This window comes from Alosa pseudoharengus, unplaced genomic scaffold (assembly GCF_046254945.1).
Source record: "Alosa pseudoharengus isolate Yale_2024_CS ecotype anadromous, Long Island Sound unplaced genomic scaffold, YU_APseudo_1.1 YU_APseudo_1.1_scf_11, whole genome shotgun sequence".
In the NCBI taxonomy this organism is placed as follows: domain Eukaryota; kingdom Metazoa; phylum Chordata; class Actinopteri; order Clupeiformes; family Clupeidae; genus Alosa; species Alosa pseudoharengus.
In genome coordinates, this window is record NW_027468576.1 from 39605102 (window position 1) to 39626349 (window position 21248).

Consider the following 21248-nt stretch of genomic DNA (forward strand, 5'->3'; position numbering starts at 1 on the left):
TTAATTAATTAAATTTAATTAATTAAAATTAACCTTTAATGTAACTTCTGTCCTCTGAATACTGACAAACCCTCAAATTTCATATAATCATTTACATCCTAAGAATACATGGCATTTTATCAGCGTTATGGACGTGACAGGAAATAGACACTCGATGGTGTTTTAAGCCCTCAACTAGGGGTGGGCGATATGGACAAAAAATAATATCTCGATATTTTTTGTAATTTTGACGATAACGATAATTAGTCGATATCCTTTAAAAAAAATTGTAAAAGTCTGAGTTAGTTTACAGCTCATTATCTATGAATAGCGTCAATACAATAATAACCAATAACCTAACCTGTGACTTTTTAACCAAATCAACCAATGCATTGTCACTATGACACATTTCCAATTTTGCCCCTGAGTGTGTGGCAATGGTCTAGCCAGCTACATTAGAGAAGATGACTAGGCCTAACAGTGTCTCAAGAGAAAGTCTGAAGCTGAAGTTCCTTTCAAAAACCTTTACTTAGGATTCACTGTAAAACTAAGCAGACCAACAGAGTACATCTCAGTTATTCCCTTCGATGTTTTGTTTAAGAGAAATCATGTAGGCTAGCATTCCAAGTTAGAGAATAGAAACTAATGCGTTAGCTTATGGCTAATGTATATGAGAAATCCCATAGAGATGCTAACGGTTAGCATAATCGATACACGTAGATATTTAGAGCGAACTTTTAGTCCATTTACAAAAGGGTTACATGAGAAGAGTTCTTTGTTTACAACTGACTACTAAAATACTCAAAGGCAAATGTTTTCTCACCATATAATACCATGTAGGAAAAATGCTACGTGAACAGAAGTAGCTGCACAAAATCCCTTGTAGGCTACGTCTTGATCTCGCTACACAAAATAAACATTAGACCTGCGTGTGACAACGTGGACCCACTAGGGATCATGTGACACTTGCTCTGCTGCAACGGGGCTTCTCTTGCATACACCTCCTGGATTTGTGAATGTATGGGGTTTCAATGCGTGATTTCGAGTGTTTTTCCCCCATAAGTAATTTAAATACTCGATAATGTAAATTTGCACATCGTTAAAACAACAATGACGATATATATCGCCCACCCCTAGACTCAAGCCTGCCAAGAAGCATTTGATAACATCATCTCGAAACTTACCTCAGCCCCAGTTCTTGGTTTTGCAGACCCCAAGCTACCATATGTCTTACACACCGATGCAAGTACCACCGGCCTTGGAGCTGCATTGTATCAGGAACAGGAAGGGAGATTGAGAGCCATAGCTTTTGCCAGTAGAGGACTGTCAAGAAGTGAATCACGCTATCCAGCTCACAAATTAGAATTTCTTGCCCTCAAATGGGCTGTGACAGAAAAATTCCATGACTATCTTTATGGAACCCAGTTCACTGTTTTCACCGACAGTAACCCAATGACATACATACTCACCACTGCCAGATTGGATGCCACCAGCTATAGATGGCTTGCAGCATTGTCAAACTTCACATTTAAACTCCAGTACAGAGCTGGCAAACAGAATATTGATGCAGATGCCCTGTCCAGAAGACCACATGGCCAACTCTTAAATGACAGTCATTCCAAGAAAGAGCAAGAACGAATCCGGCACTTCACTCAGTTTCATCTGGACGATACAGAGCCCATGGGTGACATTGACCAGGATGTGGATGTTGTGAAAGCCGTCTGTGAGAGCAGTCTTGTTAAAGTTTCACACGACCAGCACTACAGTGACTGTGGTATTACTCTTGTTGAGTCTCTTGCTGTCTCTGCAGATGCCCTTCCAGAGAGCTATGCCACCGAGAGTGACCATGGGTTACCAACCATCCCCTCCTTCTCACAGTTTGAACTTCAAGAAAAGCAGAGAGCAAACTGTACCATCAGAGAAGTGATTGCTCAAATGGAATGTGGAGAAAAACCACCTCCCACAGTGCGCAAAGAGCTCCCCGACCTCCCTCTTTTGTTGCGGGAGTGGAATAAACTGGAATTGCACGATGGGGTTCTGTACCGCAAAAGACATGATGCAGGTCACACCACATATCAACTTGTTTTTCCTGAAGAACTCAGAGAAACTGTTTTGCATAGTTTGCACAATGACATGGGACACATGGGAATTGATAGGACACTAGATCTTGTTAGAAACAGATTCTACTGGCCAAGAATGTCAGCTGACATAGAACACAAAATAAAGACTTGTGATCGATGTGTGCGAAGGAAGAGTCAATCCGAAAGAGCAGCCCCTCTTGTGAATATTAGAACATCAAGACCTTTAGAACTTGTCTGTATGGACTTCCTTACTATTGAGCCTGATAGTAGTAACACAAAGGACATTCTAGTGATAACAGATCACTTCACCAAATTTGCAGTTGCTATCCCCACACCCAATCAAAAAGCGAGAACTGACCAAGGGCCTGAGTTTGAATGTCGTCTAATTAACCCTTAGAACCCTAAGCTGTTTTTAGGGCATTTTCACTACCTTTATTCATAAGGATTTATTCTGGTCATTGTAAGTGCCCCACACATATATTCTATATTGTTTTTTTCAGGAGAGTCTATGCTATTCAGATCTGCCATCATTTCATGTATTAATACTAGCATTGATTTTATTTTGATTTTTAAAGAATTAAAATATAAAAAGTGTATTATAAAAATTCTTATATTTCGACATGTATCTCACCACAGCAAGCTCACAGCTCTACATGCATTTCATGTGGTTGTAGGGCAGACTGTCCTGAATTGGGCAATATAATTGCCATGTTGGAGGGATACTCTGGGGCTGAGCAATTTACAGAAATATTTGCTGTGTGATTTACGGAAATAAATGGCATTTTTTATAGTGACCTTTCTGAGCTCCATATCTGTGACACGAACTGATCTGACCTGACTTGACCCGAGGTTACGTGTTAGCCTGCGTGCCTGTGTGTATGCTGTCATATTAATTCTCAACTTTTTACTGCAATGCCATGAACAAAGTAAAGGCAAAAAAGGTGTTTATTTGCTGAACAAATTGGGATGCAATGTATGCCTTGAATTGGATGCCATGCAGGAATTTGCTAGGATCTCAAAACCGGAATATGAACATGCTTTGCCATAGAGAAACACATGATAGCATTGGATTATAAACATGCTTTGCCACAAGAACAGACAAAAACGTGGGGTAAGTCCAGCTATATGAAGTTATTATTTTGCTGTCACTTCGTCTGTTTTATAACCCAGAAGGATGTACTTGGTATCAAATGATAGCTCTGAGTCTCCTCTTTCATCTGACAAGCGTGGCATATCTATGCGATCACGGGTCCGCGAGTAATTCAAACGAGAGTAATGAGTGTGCAGCTTGGTTTGTGTACATGACGTTATTATTTTGCAGTCACTTCGTCTAGTTTTATAAGCCCGAAGGATCGATAAACATGGTACCAATGGATAGCCCTGTGCCCCCTCTTTCATCTGATATGCTTGCCATATCGATGCAATCACGGGTTCGCGAGTAATTCAAACCAGAGTAATGTGTGTGCAGGTGAACGCAGAGAAGTATAGACTGTAAATATGATGCAATTTGATTTAATTTCATGATTTTTTTAAATTTTCATACTTGATCGTACAGACAAGTGTGTAGTCTCGTTGGAAAGCCCCACTTCTGCTCTGTCGTGCAATAAAGGTTTCATCTCGCTGCGATGAACCGTTCCGGAGCAATGTAACAGAGAAGAAGGGGTGTGTTTTTTGACGCACTTTGCGTCAATCGGGTTCTAAGGGTTAAGGAGCTGTGTGAAGTATCAGGAATACATAAGATCAGAACTACCCCATACCACCCACGGGGTAACCCAGTTGAGAGATTCAATAGAACATTGCTGAGCATGTTAGGTACCCTAGAATACAAGCAAAAGTCCCACTGGAAGGAGTTTGTTAAACCCTTAGTACACGCCTACAATTGTACCAAGAATGATGTAACCGGATTCACCCCATATGAGTTGATGTTTGACCTAGCATTTGGTTTACCCTTTAAAGAAAACCAAGAAAAATCCCATTCGCAGTATGTGCAAAATCTCAAATCTCGACTAGAGGAAAGTTACCAATTGGCCTCTCGCAATGCTCAGAAAGTTGCTGATAGAAATAAATCCCACTTTGACAAGAAAATTACCACTTCCATCCTTGAGATCGGAGATAGAGTGTTGGTGAGAAATGTGAGACTGCGTGGCAAGAACAAACTAGCGGACAAATGGGAAAAAGACATCCATGTTGTGGTTAAGCGTGCCGGAGACCTTCCAGTCTACACAGTAAAGGTAGAGTCCCGAGATGGCCCCATGCGCACCTTGCACCGCGATCTCCTTCTTCCTTGTGGCTTCCTCCCTGTGCCAGAGGAAGTAGAAGAGCTGCCCCCAGACCCCAAGCCCACTCAGCGAGTCAAGACACGTCAGAGTGTTCCTGAATGTGAGACAGAAGCCACTGAGTCAAGTGATTCTGAAGATGAGTTTTTAGCCTCCCCTTTAGCCTCCTCTTTAGCCCCCTTAATTGAGGAACGTCCATGTCACAGTTCTAGTCAATTTACATCCCACTACGACAATCCATCATCTGGGACAGATGGTATTCAAACCCCCGGCGCATCTACTGAACCTGTGCCTCACCGGCCCGAGGTCTGTCTAGAGTCTTCTCCAGCCCTGCTTTCTGAGGATACGTTTGGCTCTGTCCCTGTCCCTCATCAGCTCGAGGATTATCTGGTGTACAGCCCGGGTCAGCCTCCTGAAGATGCAGTCCCCTCCGCGCTGAGTTCTGTGAATCAACCCTCAAGCTCTACTGTAAAGGCCCCCTCCGACTCCCTCCCTGCTCCCAGCAGCTTGCCTGGGACCTACCCACTGGAAGTAACGGATGTAGTACAAACTGTACACGACTGTCCCTCTGCAGCTCCCCGTCAGCTTTTGGACAACTCCAGTTCATTGCCCATTTATCCAGAGCCCAGTTATGGACTCGTGGAGTCAGGACCTAAACTCTGTCCAGAGACCTCAGACATACAGGAGAACCTTCCAAGACGGTCACAGAGACAAAGAAGAGAGCCCTTGAAAGAAAACCCTTGATCTCAATTGTCCAAGCCCTTTTTCATGGCCTAACTGTAGCTTACACAGATGCTCTATCTGAAAGTGATGGCCCTGATTCACTCTCCTGTCCCTCAGTCCCTGTGATCCTCACTCAGCCCGGTCATTCATGCAACGGGACGTGCATGGGTTCAAGGGGGGAGGGTGTAGCCCGGTGCAATAAGGGTTAAATTTTAAAAGCCAGCTGGCCAATGAGAGCGCGACCCCTGCGTCTCCACAGCAACCACAGAAAAACTTTTGGACGAAATCAAACGAAAGACACGACCAACACGAACTATCACGAACCAACGAGAATAATCTATCAATAAGAACTCAATAAGAAGAGAAAAGGTAACTATTTGATCCAATAATAAGTTAGAACATTGTGTAATATGATAAACATGATTAGTAATGAAATTAATATGATATAGAAACCTGAACGAGAACATAAACCTGACCGGAGGGAAAACGATTGACAGGACTAACGTTAAATCGAATGGATTGAAGGTACATATTTAACTGAAATATCTACAAGATTAGAACAAGACTAAATACATAAATAGTAATGTAGACATAATTATGACCGTAGACATTCAGAAGACAAAACTTCAAACAGAACTGCAACTTTCTGAACTGCCTGTACTGCATTGAATGCTGGCTTCGGTGAGTTCGTTTTTTCCGTTAAAAGTTTATGCTAAGCTAGGTTTGCTACTAGAGCTACTACTGGTGCAGCACCATAAAAGCCTAACGCTAGCTTGAACTCCGGTAATGTTTAATATACCTTTTAACATAGACCAGTTTCATATAATTTATTTATTGATTTAATTTTATTTCATGTTGTGACGAGTACATGGCGTCCTCATCAGCTTGGCCTGCCCATCAGCACTTTTAATTGATTAATTGTTAGAACACCTGGTGTCCAGGGTGTCTTTAAAAGGCACCCTGATGCATTGTGGGTTGGAGAGCGGGCATAGGGTTGTTGGTGGCAGCAGCAGACCTAAGTCTGGGTTTTAGTAGGTTTTGGTATTTCTTTTCTTTAATTTATTTAGCACCACTACATTACTCAGTGCATCCATACATTGCCTACACCACTGACTCTACTGACATATTCAGGGTTTTCTAATTATTTTGGGTTGGTTATGTTAAACGCTCTCAATAAATTATTGTTAAATCTTCTCTGCGGTGTGGCGTGTGCCCTTGTTTTTTGTCTCGTCCTCGAGCCAGGACGTTACAAATGGGGGCTCGAGTCCGGTTAGTTTAAACTTCTTGAGAGAACCCGGTGCGTTGGTCTGATCTTTGTTTGTAGGCTACTTGTTCTTTGTTGGTCCATCTGCGTAGGCAGTGGTTTTGTTTGCTTCCTATTGGTTGATACCGATTGGAAGTTTTGTTAATTGAAAGAGCGGTAGGCCTAATTGGTTTGATAGTTTGTTGCGGTAGGGACGCGCCCACTTTTGGAAGTCGTTTGTTTGTTCTGGCGTTTTGAGGACGTGTGCCGGTATTGCTGTAAGGTAAGTACTATCATTTATGTGCAAATAAATAATAATACGTTGTCTGTTTGGAGTTAACTCCCCTGTGAGGTGTAGTGTGCTTCCTTTGAGGCACATCGGGGCTGGGGTATAGTGTTGCGGTGAAGGTGAGTAGAAGCATTTGCTCGGGGGCACTTCCGCGCTGTGAGGTTCGTTGCAGATTTTACTGTCGCGTTCCGATCTCTGCTGGAATCAGTGTGAGAGCCGCTGCCGAAGATAAAGGTTCTTTTTCGGTTGCTCTTACCCGTGCACAAATACCCCTCATCGGTAGCCGCATGAAGAGTTAGGTTTATAGTAGTGAGTACTTTTTGGGTAGGTAGTTGGGGAGCGCTCCAAATTAGTCGCACATTATTTGGTAGTATTTTCCTTTGGCACTAGCTGGATTTGATTATGACTGCCGACGAGTTTGTGAGTTCTCCGTCTTGGGAGGTGTTTCATAGTTGCACAAAGGATGAATTGTTGAAAATTGCAGGGCATTATGAACTGACGATTAGTGAAAAGAAAAAGGATGCCATTAAACGTAGGTTACGCTTGAGTTTAATTGAGAAAGGAATATTGGCCGAAGCTTCTCCGAGTTTGCCGCCTGAAAAGCCACAGGGCAGCGCGTTGTCTTTTGATCAGCAGAAAGATTTGTTGTTGCTCCAGATTCAGCGTGATAAACTGAGATATGAGGCCGAAATGTCTAAAGTGCAGTTAGAGAAGGCACGTTTAGATATGCAGCATCTTAAATTAAGTATGGTTAAGGAGGGTACTCTGCCAGATTCAGCAGTTAACGAATTTTCTGTAGGCTCGTCTGATACGACACAGAATTTGAGATTGGTTCCACAGTTCAATGAAAAAGATCCAGACATTTTCTTCACACTGTTTGAGCGTGTTGCGGAAGCCAGGCGTTGGTCTGACACTGAACGTACACTCTTGCTCTCTTGTGTTTTAACTGGGCGGGCGCAAGAAGCCTATTCTTCTTTAAATAATGAAGATTGTAAATACTACGCGAAGGTGAAAGAGGCTGTATTAAAATCTTACGAGCTTGTGCCAGAGGCTTACCGTGTACGTTTTCGTTCGAGTAAAAAGGAAACTGAGCAGACGCATTTGGAGTTCATGCGTGATCTGAATAAACACTTTACTCGTTGGTGTTCTGCCCAAGGAGTAAGCACTTTCCGTGAGCTGTCCAATCTCATTGTTTTGGAACAGTTAAAAAATTCTGTACCTGATCGAGTCGTTACCTTCATTAATGAACATGCTATTCAATCTGTTGAGGAGGCTGCAAGGTTGGCTGATGATTTTGTATTAACCCATACTGTTTTTTTTTCTGAACGGCATACTTCTGATGCGCGTTTCAGGCAACCTATTCGTTCTCGTTCTCCTACGTTTAATGGTAGCTCAGATTTTGATTTGGTGTGCAATTATTGTAGAGAAAGGGGTCATTGGAAGAGAGACTGTCCGGCACTGAGATATAGGCCAGAACATCCCGGTAATGCACATGTTAAACCTAGCGCTTAGGCAGCGCCAGTTCCTTTTGCTGGTGATGAGAAGCAATTGGGAACTCTAGAGAAGCTAAATATGTTGGGTCCTAACGTGTCATTTTTCCCTTTTATCACCGAAGGTTCGGTATCTCTTGCAGGCTGTAATGAGTGTGTTCCAGTGAAGATCCTACGAGATACTGGATCAGTTGAGTCCTTTATATTGCAATCCGTTTAGCCTTTTTCTCAGCAATCAGATACGCGAGTCTGTGTGTTGGTGCAGGGAATGGGTCTTAACGTCTTGTCTGTTCCTGTCCACAAACTTACCCTAAGATCTGATTTGGTGCAGGGAGAAGTTGTGCTTGGGGTACAGCCAGCTTTGCCTGTTGCGGGGGTGCAGGTGATTTTGGGTAATGGACTTGCAGGTGAACGTGTGTGGGGTTCGTCATCTTGTCCTGTGGTTTTTCCTCAGGGTCCTGCTGGTCCAGACCAGGATCTTGTGCCTAATGTTGAAGCAGTGGGCATGGTAACATGTGCTACAAACAGCACTGCTAAAGCTGATGATGCGAAGGAGTCTGAGTCGACATCTAGTGTGTCGCCTGTGCTTGACCGTGCTAATTTGCCGTCTCTTTTGTCTGATTTTGGCAAGGAACAAAAAGATTTGCCCTTGTTAGAAAAGTTCGCCCCTGGTTTTTCTGGTGTTGGTGCGTCTAGTGCTGCGCATGGTGATGTTGTGCAGAGTGGGGTACTGGGGTGCAAGTCAGTTCCACATGGGGAACAATCGGTTGGACCACAAAATGTTCAAGTCGTTGTGCCTACCAAGTATCGCAATTCTGTGCTCCAGGTTACACATGAACAGTCTGGACACCTGGCTGCACGAAAAACTCGAGTTCTTTCACACAGGAGATTAAAAATTAGATATCGCTGGCGGCAACGCAGCAACTGTTTAAACAGAGGTAGTAGTTTGCCCATAGTTGGTGGAGAGGAGGAGAGCTTTGCACCGGGCAAAGGGGTGTGGCGTAGTCAGTTGAAAATCATACCTACTCAGGGTTGTTTGTTTTTTGTCACACTGTCTTGTCATTGCGCACATCAAGGGGTCAGAAGATAAGGTTGCACTGTCCTATTCTTTTGGTAATGGGTGATGGGTATTCTGTCTCCGACTTGTTCCTCGTTGTGCATTAATGTCTGGTGATGGGTTGTTTTTGTATGGTTCTGTTCATTCTCATCTTTGTCTGTGCACTAATGTTGTTCTTTTGCTTCCTGTAAAATGTGTGTGCAGGAGGATGAGGCTGGGGTTTGGACTGTGCAGGGTTCCATGGTGGGACCCCTGTTCTATGGGGGAGGGTGTGACGAGTACATGGCGTCCTCATCAGCTTGGCCTGCCCATCAGCACTTTTAATTGATTAATTGTTAGAACACCTGGTGTCCAGGGTGTCTTTAAAAGGCACCCTGATGCATTGTGGGTTGGAGAGCGGGCATAGGGTTGTTGGTGGCAGCAGCAGACCTAAGTCTGGGTTTTAGTAGGTTTTGGTATTTCTTTTCTTTAATTTATTTAGCACCACTACATTACTCAGTGCATCCATACATTGCCTACACCACTGACTCTACTGACATATTCAGGGTTTTCTAATTATTTTGGGTTGGTTATGTTAAACGCTCTCAATAAATTATTGTTAAATCTTCTCTGCGGTGTGGCGTGTGCCCTTGTTTTTTGTCTCGTCCTCGAGCCAGGACGTTACACATGTGACTATTTATTGGATGTTTTGTACTCTGAGACCTGGATACATGATTGTTTCTGGCCTGTATATTTACAGGTCAGGTTTTTTTTTATAGTGGATAAAAGATCTGAATTGATGGCGAGCCTCCCAGAATCCCGAATCTGAACTTCCCTTCACCTTTCATTTCCCTTCACACCACTGTGGTAGGACTGTAAGACTGACCCAGACTGACCTTTTGACTACTCCCTGACTTAACCTCCTGATAACTTCTAAATGAACTGAATTAATTGATTGTGACACATTGATTGTTTAAACCGTTGAAATTGATAATACATTTTGTTGAATTGATACACATACATACTATAATACACTGAATATTTATTGTATATATTTTTATTTTCTTGTACCATTGAAAGATCACATTGAATATTTTAGAACTTAGGTAAGATAAGGGTGCACCCGAATATAGAACCGTATATAGAACATCTGATATTGTTATTTATTGCACTGCACTTTGTATTCTATTTATTTCAATCTATTCATTGTACTTATTGTTATTTATACCATTTTATTCATTCACTCCTTTTACTTATTAAATGTCATCATTATTCTAACATAAACTTTAGCTTGTTGCATCCATCTACCTTCAGTAGTCTTATCTAGAAACTTCTGATTCTGGTCCAAGTAACTAGACATAACCTATAATATAGTAAATTGAGCCGAGTGCTACACACAAGCATAACGTGGTTGCAGGGAAGGGATGTCCTATTTTGGAATTTTACCCAGATACAATGACTACTATTAATATACTTGATATACACTTCTGTAAATAGCAGTGATTAATGCACTCTTTTTTCCCCTTTGATTGACAGGGGTGAGCCCCAAAACGGACGGTGGAATCTGCCTGCCTTCATGGAAGTATCACATGCTTTTTAGACTAGTCTAGCTATCTGTTCAAAAAATAAACTGTCAAATAAATAATTATGTCGACCTGTTTTATTTCATTGCATGGCTATTGGATGGATTTTATAACATTATATTGTAACATTCATGATTTGCAAACATTTATTGTAATCATTATCAATTAATAGTGTTTGAATTAAGGAGGAAAAGAAGATACAAAGAATAATAAATTAGGTCAATATAATCCAGAAATGACAGTGAAAATAACAAAAATGCTGGGTTGAAAAATATAGTCTACCCAACAATTATGCAAGTTTAACCCAACAGTTATGTTGAAAACAGTTTTGTTACAATAACCCAATGTTTGGGTTAGACTATCAACCCAACTCATTGGGTTGACCAAACAACCCAATTTTCGGGGCTAATATAACACAGTGCTGGACTCAACCAGTATTTAACCAGTGGTTGGGTTGAAATTGGGTTGTTTTTAACCCAATGTTTTTTAGAGTGTAGGCTAATAATATTTTGAGCAAAACATGTGATGTTCGATTATGAGTCACGCTGAATCACATTCAGTATGGTGCCTTGCCATACACTTTCAGGTCATTGCGTTTTTATAACAAGCAATAATCCATATATTTGGAACTTGCAAAAAGGCAATCATTTGCACATAAGCCTACTAGATATACCAGCAAAATGGTGTGTCTTATATTGGAAACAGAGGGTTGGAATATAGGCTACTAATAAAGCAGGAGCACCAGCAAACAGTAGCCCATAACTGCCAACACTCCCGTTTTTCCCGGGTTTCTCCTGTATTTCAAGGTCATATCCCAGCACCCTCCTGTTTTGTTAGTTCTCCCAGGAAACTCCAGTAATTTGCATGACCATCAAACTGAATTTTAAAATCACTGATCCATTCATTATTTCTGTTCATCTGCCATACCATATTGGGTATGATTTACACCCTACACATAGCCTACAAAATACTTTCAATTTGTCACCCTTTTGTCATAAAACCTGGCAACCCAAATAATGAAGCGGGTGCACACTGCGCAGCCACTGAGTCTCGTAAGCAAGTGGGCTAGTTGAATAGTTTGAAGTCTTTGGAGCAGCTATGGAGTTTTGGAGGAAGGCTCCAGGCAGCAGGTGGATACATAACTGGCATGCGTATCTATTTCGGTAAGGTAAAAGCAACGACTGAAATGCAGATGCAACATGTTAAATATGCAAACACTGATTCTGTGCAAACACTGACACTCCCCCCCCCCCCCAAAAAAAAAAGAAAGAAAAGAAAAATCTCCCGTTTTTTAAAAGCTAAATGTTGGCAGGTATGCAGTAGCCTACAAACATAAGACCATCTGTGGTTTTGAACTGTTGCACTGTTGTCATTTTGATTAGATAATCCTATTAAATTAATGATTGTCACTCATGAAGTTGAGATTAGAAATTAGTTTGAATAATGAAATAAAGCCTCAACATATACAATGAAATATTTATAGTGTTTGGACACTATTTGCAGCCGATATAACATCAGTATTTAGAATGTCCCATTGTTATGATAAAGGTATGTTTGCATTTACTTGCCAATAAATAGATCAGAATTTAACGCCGGTTGCATGTGATTGGTTTATCACTAAATAGGCCTATGACTGAAGAACTACAAAATAATTTCTTCACACTAGCATAACAGGTGCAGTTGCAGTCTGCATGTGAGAACAGGAGCAACTAAAAACTTGCAAACTAACCACAGGAATTTGTCGGTCCTCACCTGTTACTACAGATCTCTCCACACATGTGCTCTGGCGGCCATCTTCAGTAAGGGTGGCCACACTGAAGTGGTACTTTTCTCCTGGAAGAAGCCTCCCCACCTCCACCTGAGAACCTGCCACCTTAATTCTGCGCGTCTCTTGGCCTCGTCTCCAGGTAACCCTATACCTGTAGGGACCAGCAGCCCCCTCTGGTGGTGACCACCTTAAAGTCACAGTGTTTGACAGCACTGAGGGGAACTGGATCAGCCCAGGTGGAGGAACATCTAGGAGTGATGGAGGTCAAGAGGAAACAAAAGGCTTTGTTGGTCTGGAAGTTGCCATATTTTTCATGATAAATATTTAGGAAGGCATTAAATATACCTTCTATTTTGGTCACTCTGCAATGTGCCCAAAGTTCCCTCTGTGTAAACAAGAATAACACATTAGTTGACAGACCAGCTGAACAAAATGTTAGTTTCACAACAATTCCAATCTTATTAACTTGCTGAAATGATATACAAGTGATACACCACATTTGATTCTATATTACTGTGACACAAAAGTTAAAGCTGTTGTGTCTCTGCGTTGCTTGGCAACTATTCAATTAGAAGAAATATATTTCTAGGCAAAGAAATCATTATTTGTGAATAAATCATATTTTCCTTTGATGTATGTTTATTTTATGAAATCTTGCCAGGTAACTACTTTAGAAAAAGCAATAAGGCCTAAGGTTCCAGCAAGGTAGGTTCCAGTGATTTTAGAAGAGCTTAGGGGCACTCTAAAATCACTAGAACCTACAGGGGCCGTAATATAAACCACAGGGGATTTCTAACCATGTCCGGCTCGATAACATCATGTCCTTTGTGATTGTAAAGTAAGCAGCGTGAGCAGACTGCTGATTGGTCGGTTCTGCAGTAGAACTCTAGCTGTCTATGGTGCTGCTCACAGCAGCCCTGGTGGACCTGGAGGTCCTGTAGCAGGTGTCTCTCCAGATCTGGATCAGTGTAGTGCGGTCTGATGCAGGTCATACAGTAGGAATCCCTACAGGTCAGACAGGTCTTCACAGCTGGATTTGGGCAGACGTCACACTGCACTCTTCCAGATGACACACTGCAAAGGAGGACACATGAATTTCATTGACACATGAATGAGTTTGCTCTTGTTTGCGTGCGTCAACTGTTACAGCCACTCTACTACTTATTTTGTCTGCCTCTCCTCTAGGCCTGTTCCCGCGTGTCCCGGGATAGGGGGTGTGCCAGCGTACGGGGCGTGTCCCACCTTGCCGGATAAATTTGGCCTGGCCTTCCAGAGAAGCGGCGGGAGCTTTGCGTTGTGTTTTGTTCTGTTGTCGTTAAAGTTAAAGTTACTTTGTATTATATGTTGTCACGTAATTAAACCCTAGGCGTGAATTGTCGTACTGTCTCCTGCCCCATTTCTTTGTTACCGTTGAAGAAACTTCACACCAGCGGGGCCTGACAGACTGTGTCCAAGGCTACTCAAGGCCTGTGCTGCTGAACTGGGGGAGCCACTGAAGCACATCTCAAATTTGAGTCTACGCCTTGGACAAGTTCCAACACTGTGGAAGACATCATGTCTCACCCCTTTCCCTAAGAAGCCACACCCTAGTGAGCTTAATGACTACAGACCTGTCGCTCTAACATCACATGTGATGAAGACAATGGAGCGACTGGTCTTAGGTATGCTCAGACCCCAGGTACGCCATGCACTAGACCCGTTACAGTTTACATACCAGGAGAAAGTGGGCGTGGACGATGCCATCACTTATTTTCTACACAGACACATTCTCACCTAGACAAGGGGAAAAGTGCTGTGAGAATCATGTTCTTTGATTTCTCAAGTGCTTTTAACACCATCCAACCCCTCAGACTGGGAGACAAGATCTTGCAGATGGGTGTGGACGCTCACCTGGTAACCTGGATTACAGATTACCTGACCGAGCGACCACAGTTCGTCAGACTGAAGAACTGTCTCTCTGACACTGTGATCAGCAGCACCAGAGTGCCACAGGGAACTGTGCTCTCTCCAGTCCTGTTCACCCTGTACTAGGGCTGGGCGATAAAACGATAGCGATATATATCACAATAGACATGTAATCGATATCAATAAAAAATATGTTCGATAGAACATATGATAATTAAAAGCAACACACACCTCCCGCCTTACGTTGTCCATAAATAATAGGCTAAATATATCTTGCATTGTAGCTATGTGCAACTCGACCAGAGCTAGGCGATAGAAGTAGGCCTACCTCAACACAGACTCTCAATGAGTCCTTGCCCCTTGCGCACTCTCTCTCTCTCTCTCTCTCTCTCTCTCAACAGGCGCATCCCTCCTCAGCATGCACATGTAATCCAAACATTCACAATCGTGCAAGACGACTGGCTAAATTGCTATTAAATCCGGTTAGCATCATTAGTACGCTGCACGAATTTGTTCAAAACTGTTGCATTCAAATTGACTGCTAAGTTCTAATCATCTCAATCCCGATGCAAACGGAAAAGTTTTTTCCCAGACTCAAACGGGCCTGTCCCAAGGAGAAAAAGTATTAATTTGAAACATAAACACACGTGGGGAAACTGAACAGTCTAACCAGTAGACTATGATAAACTAGCAAATTAAGATACTTTGTTTACAATATTTCCAGGCTTCAACCAGTGCTGCTTTTCATTCAGACTTATGTGCACATTTATTTATTTGAGTGTTTTTCATCATTGTATTGCTATTTTTTCCCGTTTGCTTTGATTGATAACTGAGGTGATTAAAATCAGAGGAATTCAAATCAAACAATCAGTATACTAAAGTAAAATGTAATACAAGTAATAAAAAATGGAAATATAAGAAAAAATACATACCGTATTTTCCGGACTATAAGTCACACTTTTTTTCATAGTTTGGCTGGTCCTGCGACTTATAGTCAGGTGCGACTTATATATGAAAAAAAAATTATATAATTGAACATGTTTTTAAATGTTAATTTATACAGACATCCCAAGTCTCCCGGAAGTTCCGGGAGTCTCCCGCATATTGATAGCGGCTCCCTGACGCCCGCAAATTAGGCAAAATCTCCCGGAATCTATAGTGAGCGATCAAGAGCGCGCATGCGAGACCGCGTGTGCATCTGAGTGTAGCGCGCACACGACAGGAGAGAGAGAGAGGGGTGGTGCGTGTGTGTCTGAGCGCATCCAAGACAGAGAGCATCCCGATTGGCCTGTTTCGCTAAATCAACCAATCAGTTTTCAGTGTAGGCAGGCTTTTATCTCTTTTCTCCCGAACTTAATTACTGTAATCACTTCAGTGTATAGGAACATGAGCGTCATGGCAGAGTCAGTGCCTCAAAAAAATGAAAATGTAAGACCCATTTCAAAGTGTAGGCTATTGTCTCATAAGAGTAAAAAATAATGATAGGCCTAGTCTTGCACGCTGCACTGTTTGTAACAGTGACTTTAGCATTGCCCATGGCGGGTTAAATGATTGCAAAAGACATGTTGAGGTGAGTTTAACAAGTGTCAATTCATGTGCATATTATTCAGACCTAGATGGCTAGTTGCCAAGGCTACATGAAAAGACCAAACTAACAAAATCTACATATTTTATTTTCACAATTTCTATCTAGGCCTTCCTTTAGTGCACTGACTAGACATTATTGAACATATTAATCTGTATATAAGTAGGCTAAAGTTTTTTTTTTTTTTTTGGGGGGGGGGGGGCTTTGTGATACCTCCCTGAAATGACTTGTTGCAGGTTGGGACCTCTGATTTATATTAACTGACATGAACCCTACATGAAACATTATCATCTACAGCCTTGAGAGAGCGCTCTCAAATGCACAAGTCGTGAAACACACGTGCATACTTAAATCCTCAAATTACTGCCGGGATTCTATTTATAGCTGGGCCTCAGATTCGGACAAATAAAAGCCAGTATAATTATGACCGCTGCGCAGCGAAGCCGGGGTACACAAAACTTGGTGGGCATGTAACCCCACATGGATAGCATGGAACCATCGTTTTTCGTTTTGATCTGTAGCCCCCCCGCTGGACTGGACCCCCCGAAAGGAGGGTAGGGCAGACACAGTTTTCTGTGAATATCTCGAAAACCGTAGGGTTTAGGAGGACCATTTTTTTTTGTATGTTGATCTCAAGGGGCCATGTCAACCCATTCCATAACCACTCATTTCATGTATAGCGCCACCTAGTTAAACACAAAAAAGTAAAAATGAGGTGTTGTAATTGAAGGTATCTGTGACCTAACATAGTCAAAACTGCACGAAATTGGAAGTGTAGGATCATTATGACACCCTCTGTATGCACGCCAAATTTTGTGGAATTCCGTTCATGGGGGGCCACACAATAAATTAATTTATGTTACTATACACCAACTGGCCTGTAGGTGGCCGGAGACAGTTTTCTGTGAATATCTTGAGAACCGTAGGGCCTAGGAGGTCCACCTTTTTTTATGTATGTTGGTCTTAAGGGGGCATGTCAACCCATCCCATTACCACTTATTTCATGTATAGTGCCACCTAGTTAAAAATTAAAAAGCAAAAAATTAGGTGTTTTCATCACAATATCTCTGGCTGACAAGGTCAAAACTGCACAAAATTAAAAGTGTAGGATCATTATGACACCCTCCGAATGCATGCCAAGTTTTGTGTACTTTCGTTCATGGGGGGCCTTACAATAAAATAATTTATGTGTACATTTAGTGACGTACACCAACAAGGATTCCCGGGACACTGAAAGACCGAGGTACACAAAACTTGGTGGGCATATACCCCCACATGGATAGCATGGAACCGTCATTTTTCGTTTTGATCTGTAGCCCCCCCGCTGGACTGGACCCCCAGAAAGGAGGGTAGGGCAGACACAGTTCTCTGTGAATATCTTGAGAACTGTAGGGCCCAGGATGACCATTTTTTTCCGTATGTTTGCCTCCAGGGGTCATGTTAACCCATTTCATGTGCACACATGTGCACAAACAGATACACACACACACACACATACATTCACAGTAATCATACGTATGACACATACTCACACAGTAGACATATGTACGCTTGCATTCACAGGCACATACGCAGGCACACACACAAGCACGCACACACTCACACACACACACACCCACACACATAACATAAACATAACACAAACAATCAAGAATTTCTCAGAATTATGAACAGGCAAGATGGAAGTGGGGTTTTATAAAATTAATTTTACATGTGAAATCTATGAACTAATCATGTTTTGGTACTTGTTGTCTAGCAGATACCAGTGAGAATTGAGTGTGGATAATGCAATTTAGTGAGACAGTTAGAATCATATAGGCCTTTCAGTGTGATTTCTTTTTGTGGAAAAAATGTGCTGGACTGGGCGGCGGTCATATTTTGTACCGCTCTGCGGTACATCTAGTTTTGTTTCAATTTAACTCATAAAATAGCTCTTCTTAATAATTTATATTGTTGGTTGGTTTAATATTGTTGCCAACGAAGTCATTGTCCTACACCATGAGTCTCCAACACATTGCTCTCAAGCTACCAGTAGCACGCAGCCCCAGGTTAACCTACATTTAAACACAATTGTTGCTGCCAGGCATCAGCCTACGAATTTTATAAAAAAGTAAATCATGCATAATTTAAAAAATAACTAAATTTAGGCTTCTTAGAAAATCTTAAATCTTAGACCTCTTTGGCTATACAGAATAAGGTTTCCCTTGCAGCACAGCACACGTTCCATGAATGAATGAATGAATGAAAGGGGATGCCTTATCTCGCAATAAGCGGATGGACATCCCGACACTCTTTCATACATGAAACTTAATAGTGACCCAATGCCATTGATAGCCTACCGGTATGCTGCTCCAAACGAAAAGTATAGGCCTATGTCTCACAGTAAAACCCAAGAAATGAAGGCCTATAGCTGACTCGAATAGGCTACAAGCCATGGTCCAAATAAAGGTGCTGTGCTTTGCCCAGCCATAAATTCAGGATTCACGATAGTCTGTCCCCTAAACATTCCTCACCCGTTATCTGGACATGCATGAAAACATTTGAAAACAAAACTCACTGCAATGTAATATTTGATCGCTGTTTTGCTACTAATTATCTTTCACGTGAATACGCACAGAAAGTAAAAGTAGGCCTACTATGTGCTCCGTGTCTGTAGCTGTCTGTTCATGTCCGCAATCGATTATAACGTTCCTCAAATGGAGAACACATCCATGTTCTCTCGCGTTATATTATAGGCTGTCATGCTTCTGTGTTTGCGGTTCCTGATCGCTAAACGTTTGTTTTCCTTTCCTGTCGATAGCGGTTGATGTAGAAGCACGTAATAGGCTATAATAATTTGACTTTAGCGGTGACAAATCCTGCTGAGAGAGAGAGAGAGCAAAGAGAGAGAGGCACCCCCAAAGTGGTCCTGCGCGTGCGTGTGTGTCTCTGGGGTTCAATTGAAGTCAGAGTTGGTCCGCTTTCAGGCCACTCCATTATTAGATTAATGTCAGACAGCGCTGTAAAATGTGTGGGAATTTCTCGCATTATGATGGCTAGCGTTGCGGGACTTTTATTAGTAGGCTATGCTCAATACTTAATAATAATTTATGCGCAATCCCGCGCTGAAATTTAGGCCCTGGTTTTAAATGCGCATCTTTTTTTCTCTCGCTCTCTCAGCGAGCATTTGTTCTGCTGCCAGCTTGTGCCAATACGCTATATCGTCCAAAATGCTTGATTGCATTGCATTCTCCACATTTTTAGCTAAAATTTCATGTACCACATCAGCATTTTTGTTCAGTGAATCTTTTGTAAATTGCTTTACAATAGCGTCGGGCACTTGTCAGCAGCCTTCGGCTTGCCTCTTGCCACTATTCACTCCTTTGTCTTCAAGATTCCCTGTAGAATTCTCAATATTTTTGGCCTCAATGTGTTCAGTTACATAGTCTGTCTGTTCTTAGTCTTGGATTTTGTGAAATACATTTCTAAATATCACCTGCTTGCTGCAGCTTCGGTCTGCACGTCCTTTTAAAACCGCATATTTTTCTCTCTCGAGCATTTAATCTGCTGCCAGCTTGTCTCTCCACATCGTCCAAAATGCTTGATTGCATTGCATTCTCCACATTTTTAGCTAAAATTTCATGTACCATATAAGCATTTTTGTTCAGTGAATCTTTTGTAAATTGCTTTACAATTACCGTCGGGCCTATATGCCTATTGCTTGCCTCAGCTTCGGTCACGTCCTTTTAAAACCGTCTTTTTCTCTATCGTGAGCATTTAATCTGCTGCCAGCTTGTGACAATATATCGTCCAAAATGCTTGATTGCATTGCATTCTCCACATTTTTAGCAAAATTTTCATGTATCATATCAGCATTTTTGTTCAGTGAATCTTTTGTAAATTGCTTTACAATTACCGTCGGGCCTATAGGCCTATCGCCTGGCTTGCTTCAGTCACGTCTAAAACTGCATCTTTTTCTCTCTTGTGAGCATTTAATCTGCTGCCAGCCTGTGACTCCACATCGCCCAAAATGCTTGATTGCATTGTATTCTCCACATTTTAGATATATTTTGGTGTACCACATGGTATTTTCTTTCAGTGAATTTTTTGCTTTGCAATGACCTTCCTGCCCTCCTCTTGGCTGCCTTCACTCCTTCATCTTCATTAACATTAATCTTTTTGGCCTCAATAATCCAGTTACATAGTCTCTGTTTTTGGTTTTGGATTTTGTGAAATACATTTCTAAATAAATGCGACTTATAGTCCGGTGCGACTTATATATGTTTTTTTCCTGTTCATGACGCATTTTTTGACTAATGCGACTTATACTCAGGAGCGACTTAGTCCGGAAAATACGGTAATCTAATCAAATGATTATGCTGTGCGGATTAACTTACTCAGTGCCTTTGTCTTCTGCTTTGAAATTCATTGGCAAGTCCCTTGACCTATCGCTCCTCATAGACATCACACTGGCAACAGGAGAAGGTGGCCTGTCTGTACCTGTCCTGTGAACACCAAACACAGGAATGTTGAGTTTGGGTGATTTTGAAGGTTCCTGCTTAATTCCTCTGTAGGTTTGCCACTATGAGGCATCTCCGAAATGAAATGGTTACTTACCATTCCATTTTATTAAAAATGTGCCTCAAAATCGTTTTTTAGTCATATCACAGAATAGTATCTTAGAATCAGCTTATATCCACAACATGGTAGGTGTGAGTGTATGAGTTGTGATCCTACCCCTCTGGCATCTCTGGTGCTGGTGTCTGTGCTTCACACTGATGGGAGCTGGCAGCAGACTGCTGGACTCTTGCCCCACCAGATGAAGACACGTCCCCTGGATGGCTCAGCTCCTCTGGGTCAGATGCTCCTTTCATCCGGGCTTGCTCACTAGTGCCTCCTATTGGTTCCTTAGGGAAATTCGTTTTCATAGATCCCTCTCTCACTTCCTCTTTTCCCCTGGTGGGCTCAGTAGTGCCCCCTGGCTGCTCCTGTAGGAAACTCATCTTCAATGAGCCTTCTCTCTTACTCTCTCCTCCTTGAGAGCAATTCAGCTTCTATCACCATCTAAAATGGCCATAAATAAAAGTGAACTCCATTAAGCACCTACAAACAAGATATGTGATATATGATAATATGACCGCCACGCAGTCCTGCACAGTCTCTCCGCAAAAATAAATCACATATGACAATTTGTCTCCATCTCTTACTTACATCTACTCTTGCAACTTTTGTGTATGTAAATGAGTGTGTGTCTTTGCTTTTGTGTATATGTGTGCTTCTCTGCGTGTGCGTTTTCGCTTGTGAGTGTGTG

At 42.0% G+C, this 21248-nt stretch overlaps 1 protein-coding gene across 2 annotated transcripts in view; it reads right to left on the reverse strand.

Annotated features, from left to right (window-relative positions):
* LOC143117436 (interferon-induced very large GTPase 1-like) overlaps window positions 1-21248 on the reverse strand; it is a 55257-nt gene that overhangs the window by 18307 nt on the left and 15702 nt on the right. For both annotated transcript variants that reach the window (XM_076279154.1, XM_076279155.1), the window contains exons 2-6: window positions 20675-21001; window positions 20335-20442; window positions 13266-13542; window positions 12814-12853; window positions 12453-12716 (exon numbers count right to left, since the gene is read on the reverse strand). In XM_076279154.1, coding sequence (XP_076135269.1) covers window positions 12453-12716; window positions 12814-12853; window positions 13266-13542; window positions 20335-20442; window positions 20675-20940 — 955 coding nt within the window. In that variant the 5' untranslated portion in view covers window positions 20941-21001. The remainder of the gene's footprint in view (window positions 1-12452; window positions 12717-12813; window positions 12854-13265; window positions 13543-20334; window positions 20443-20674; window positions 21002-21248) is intronic.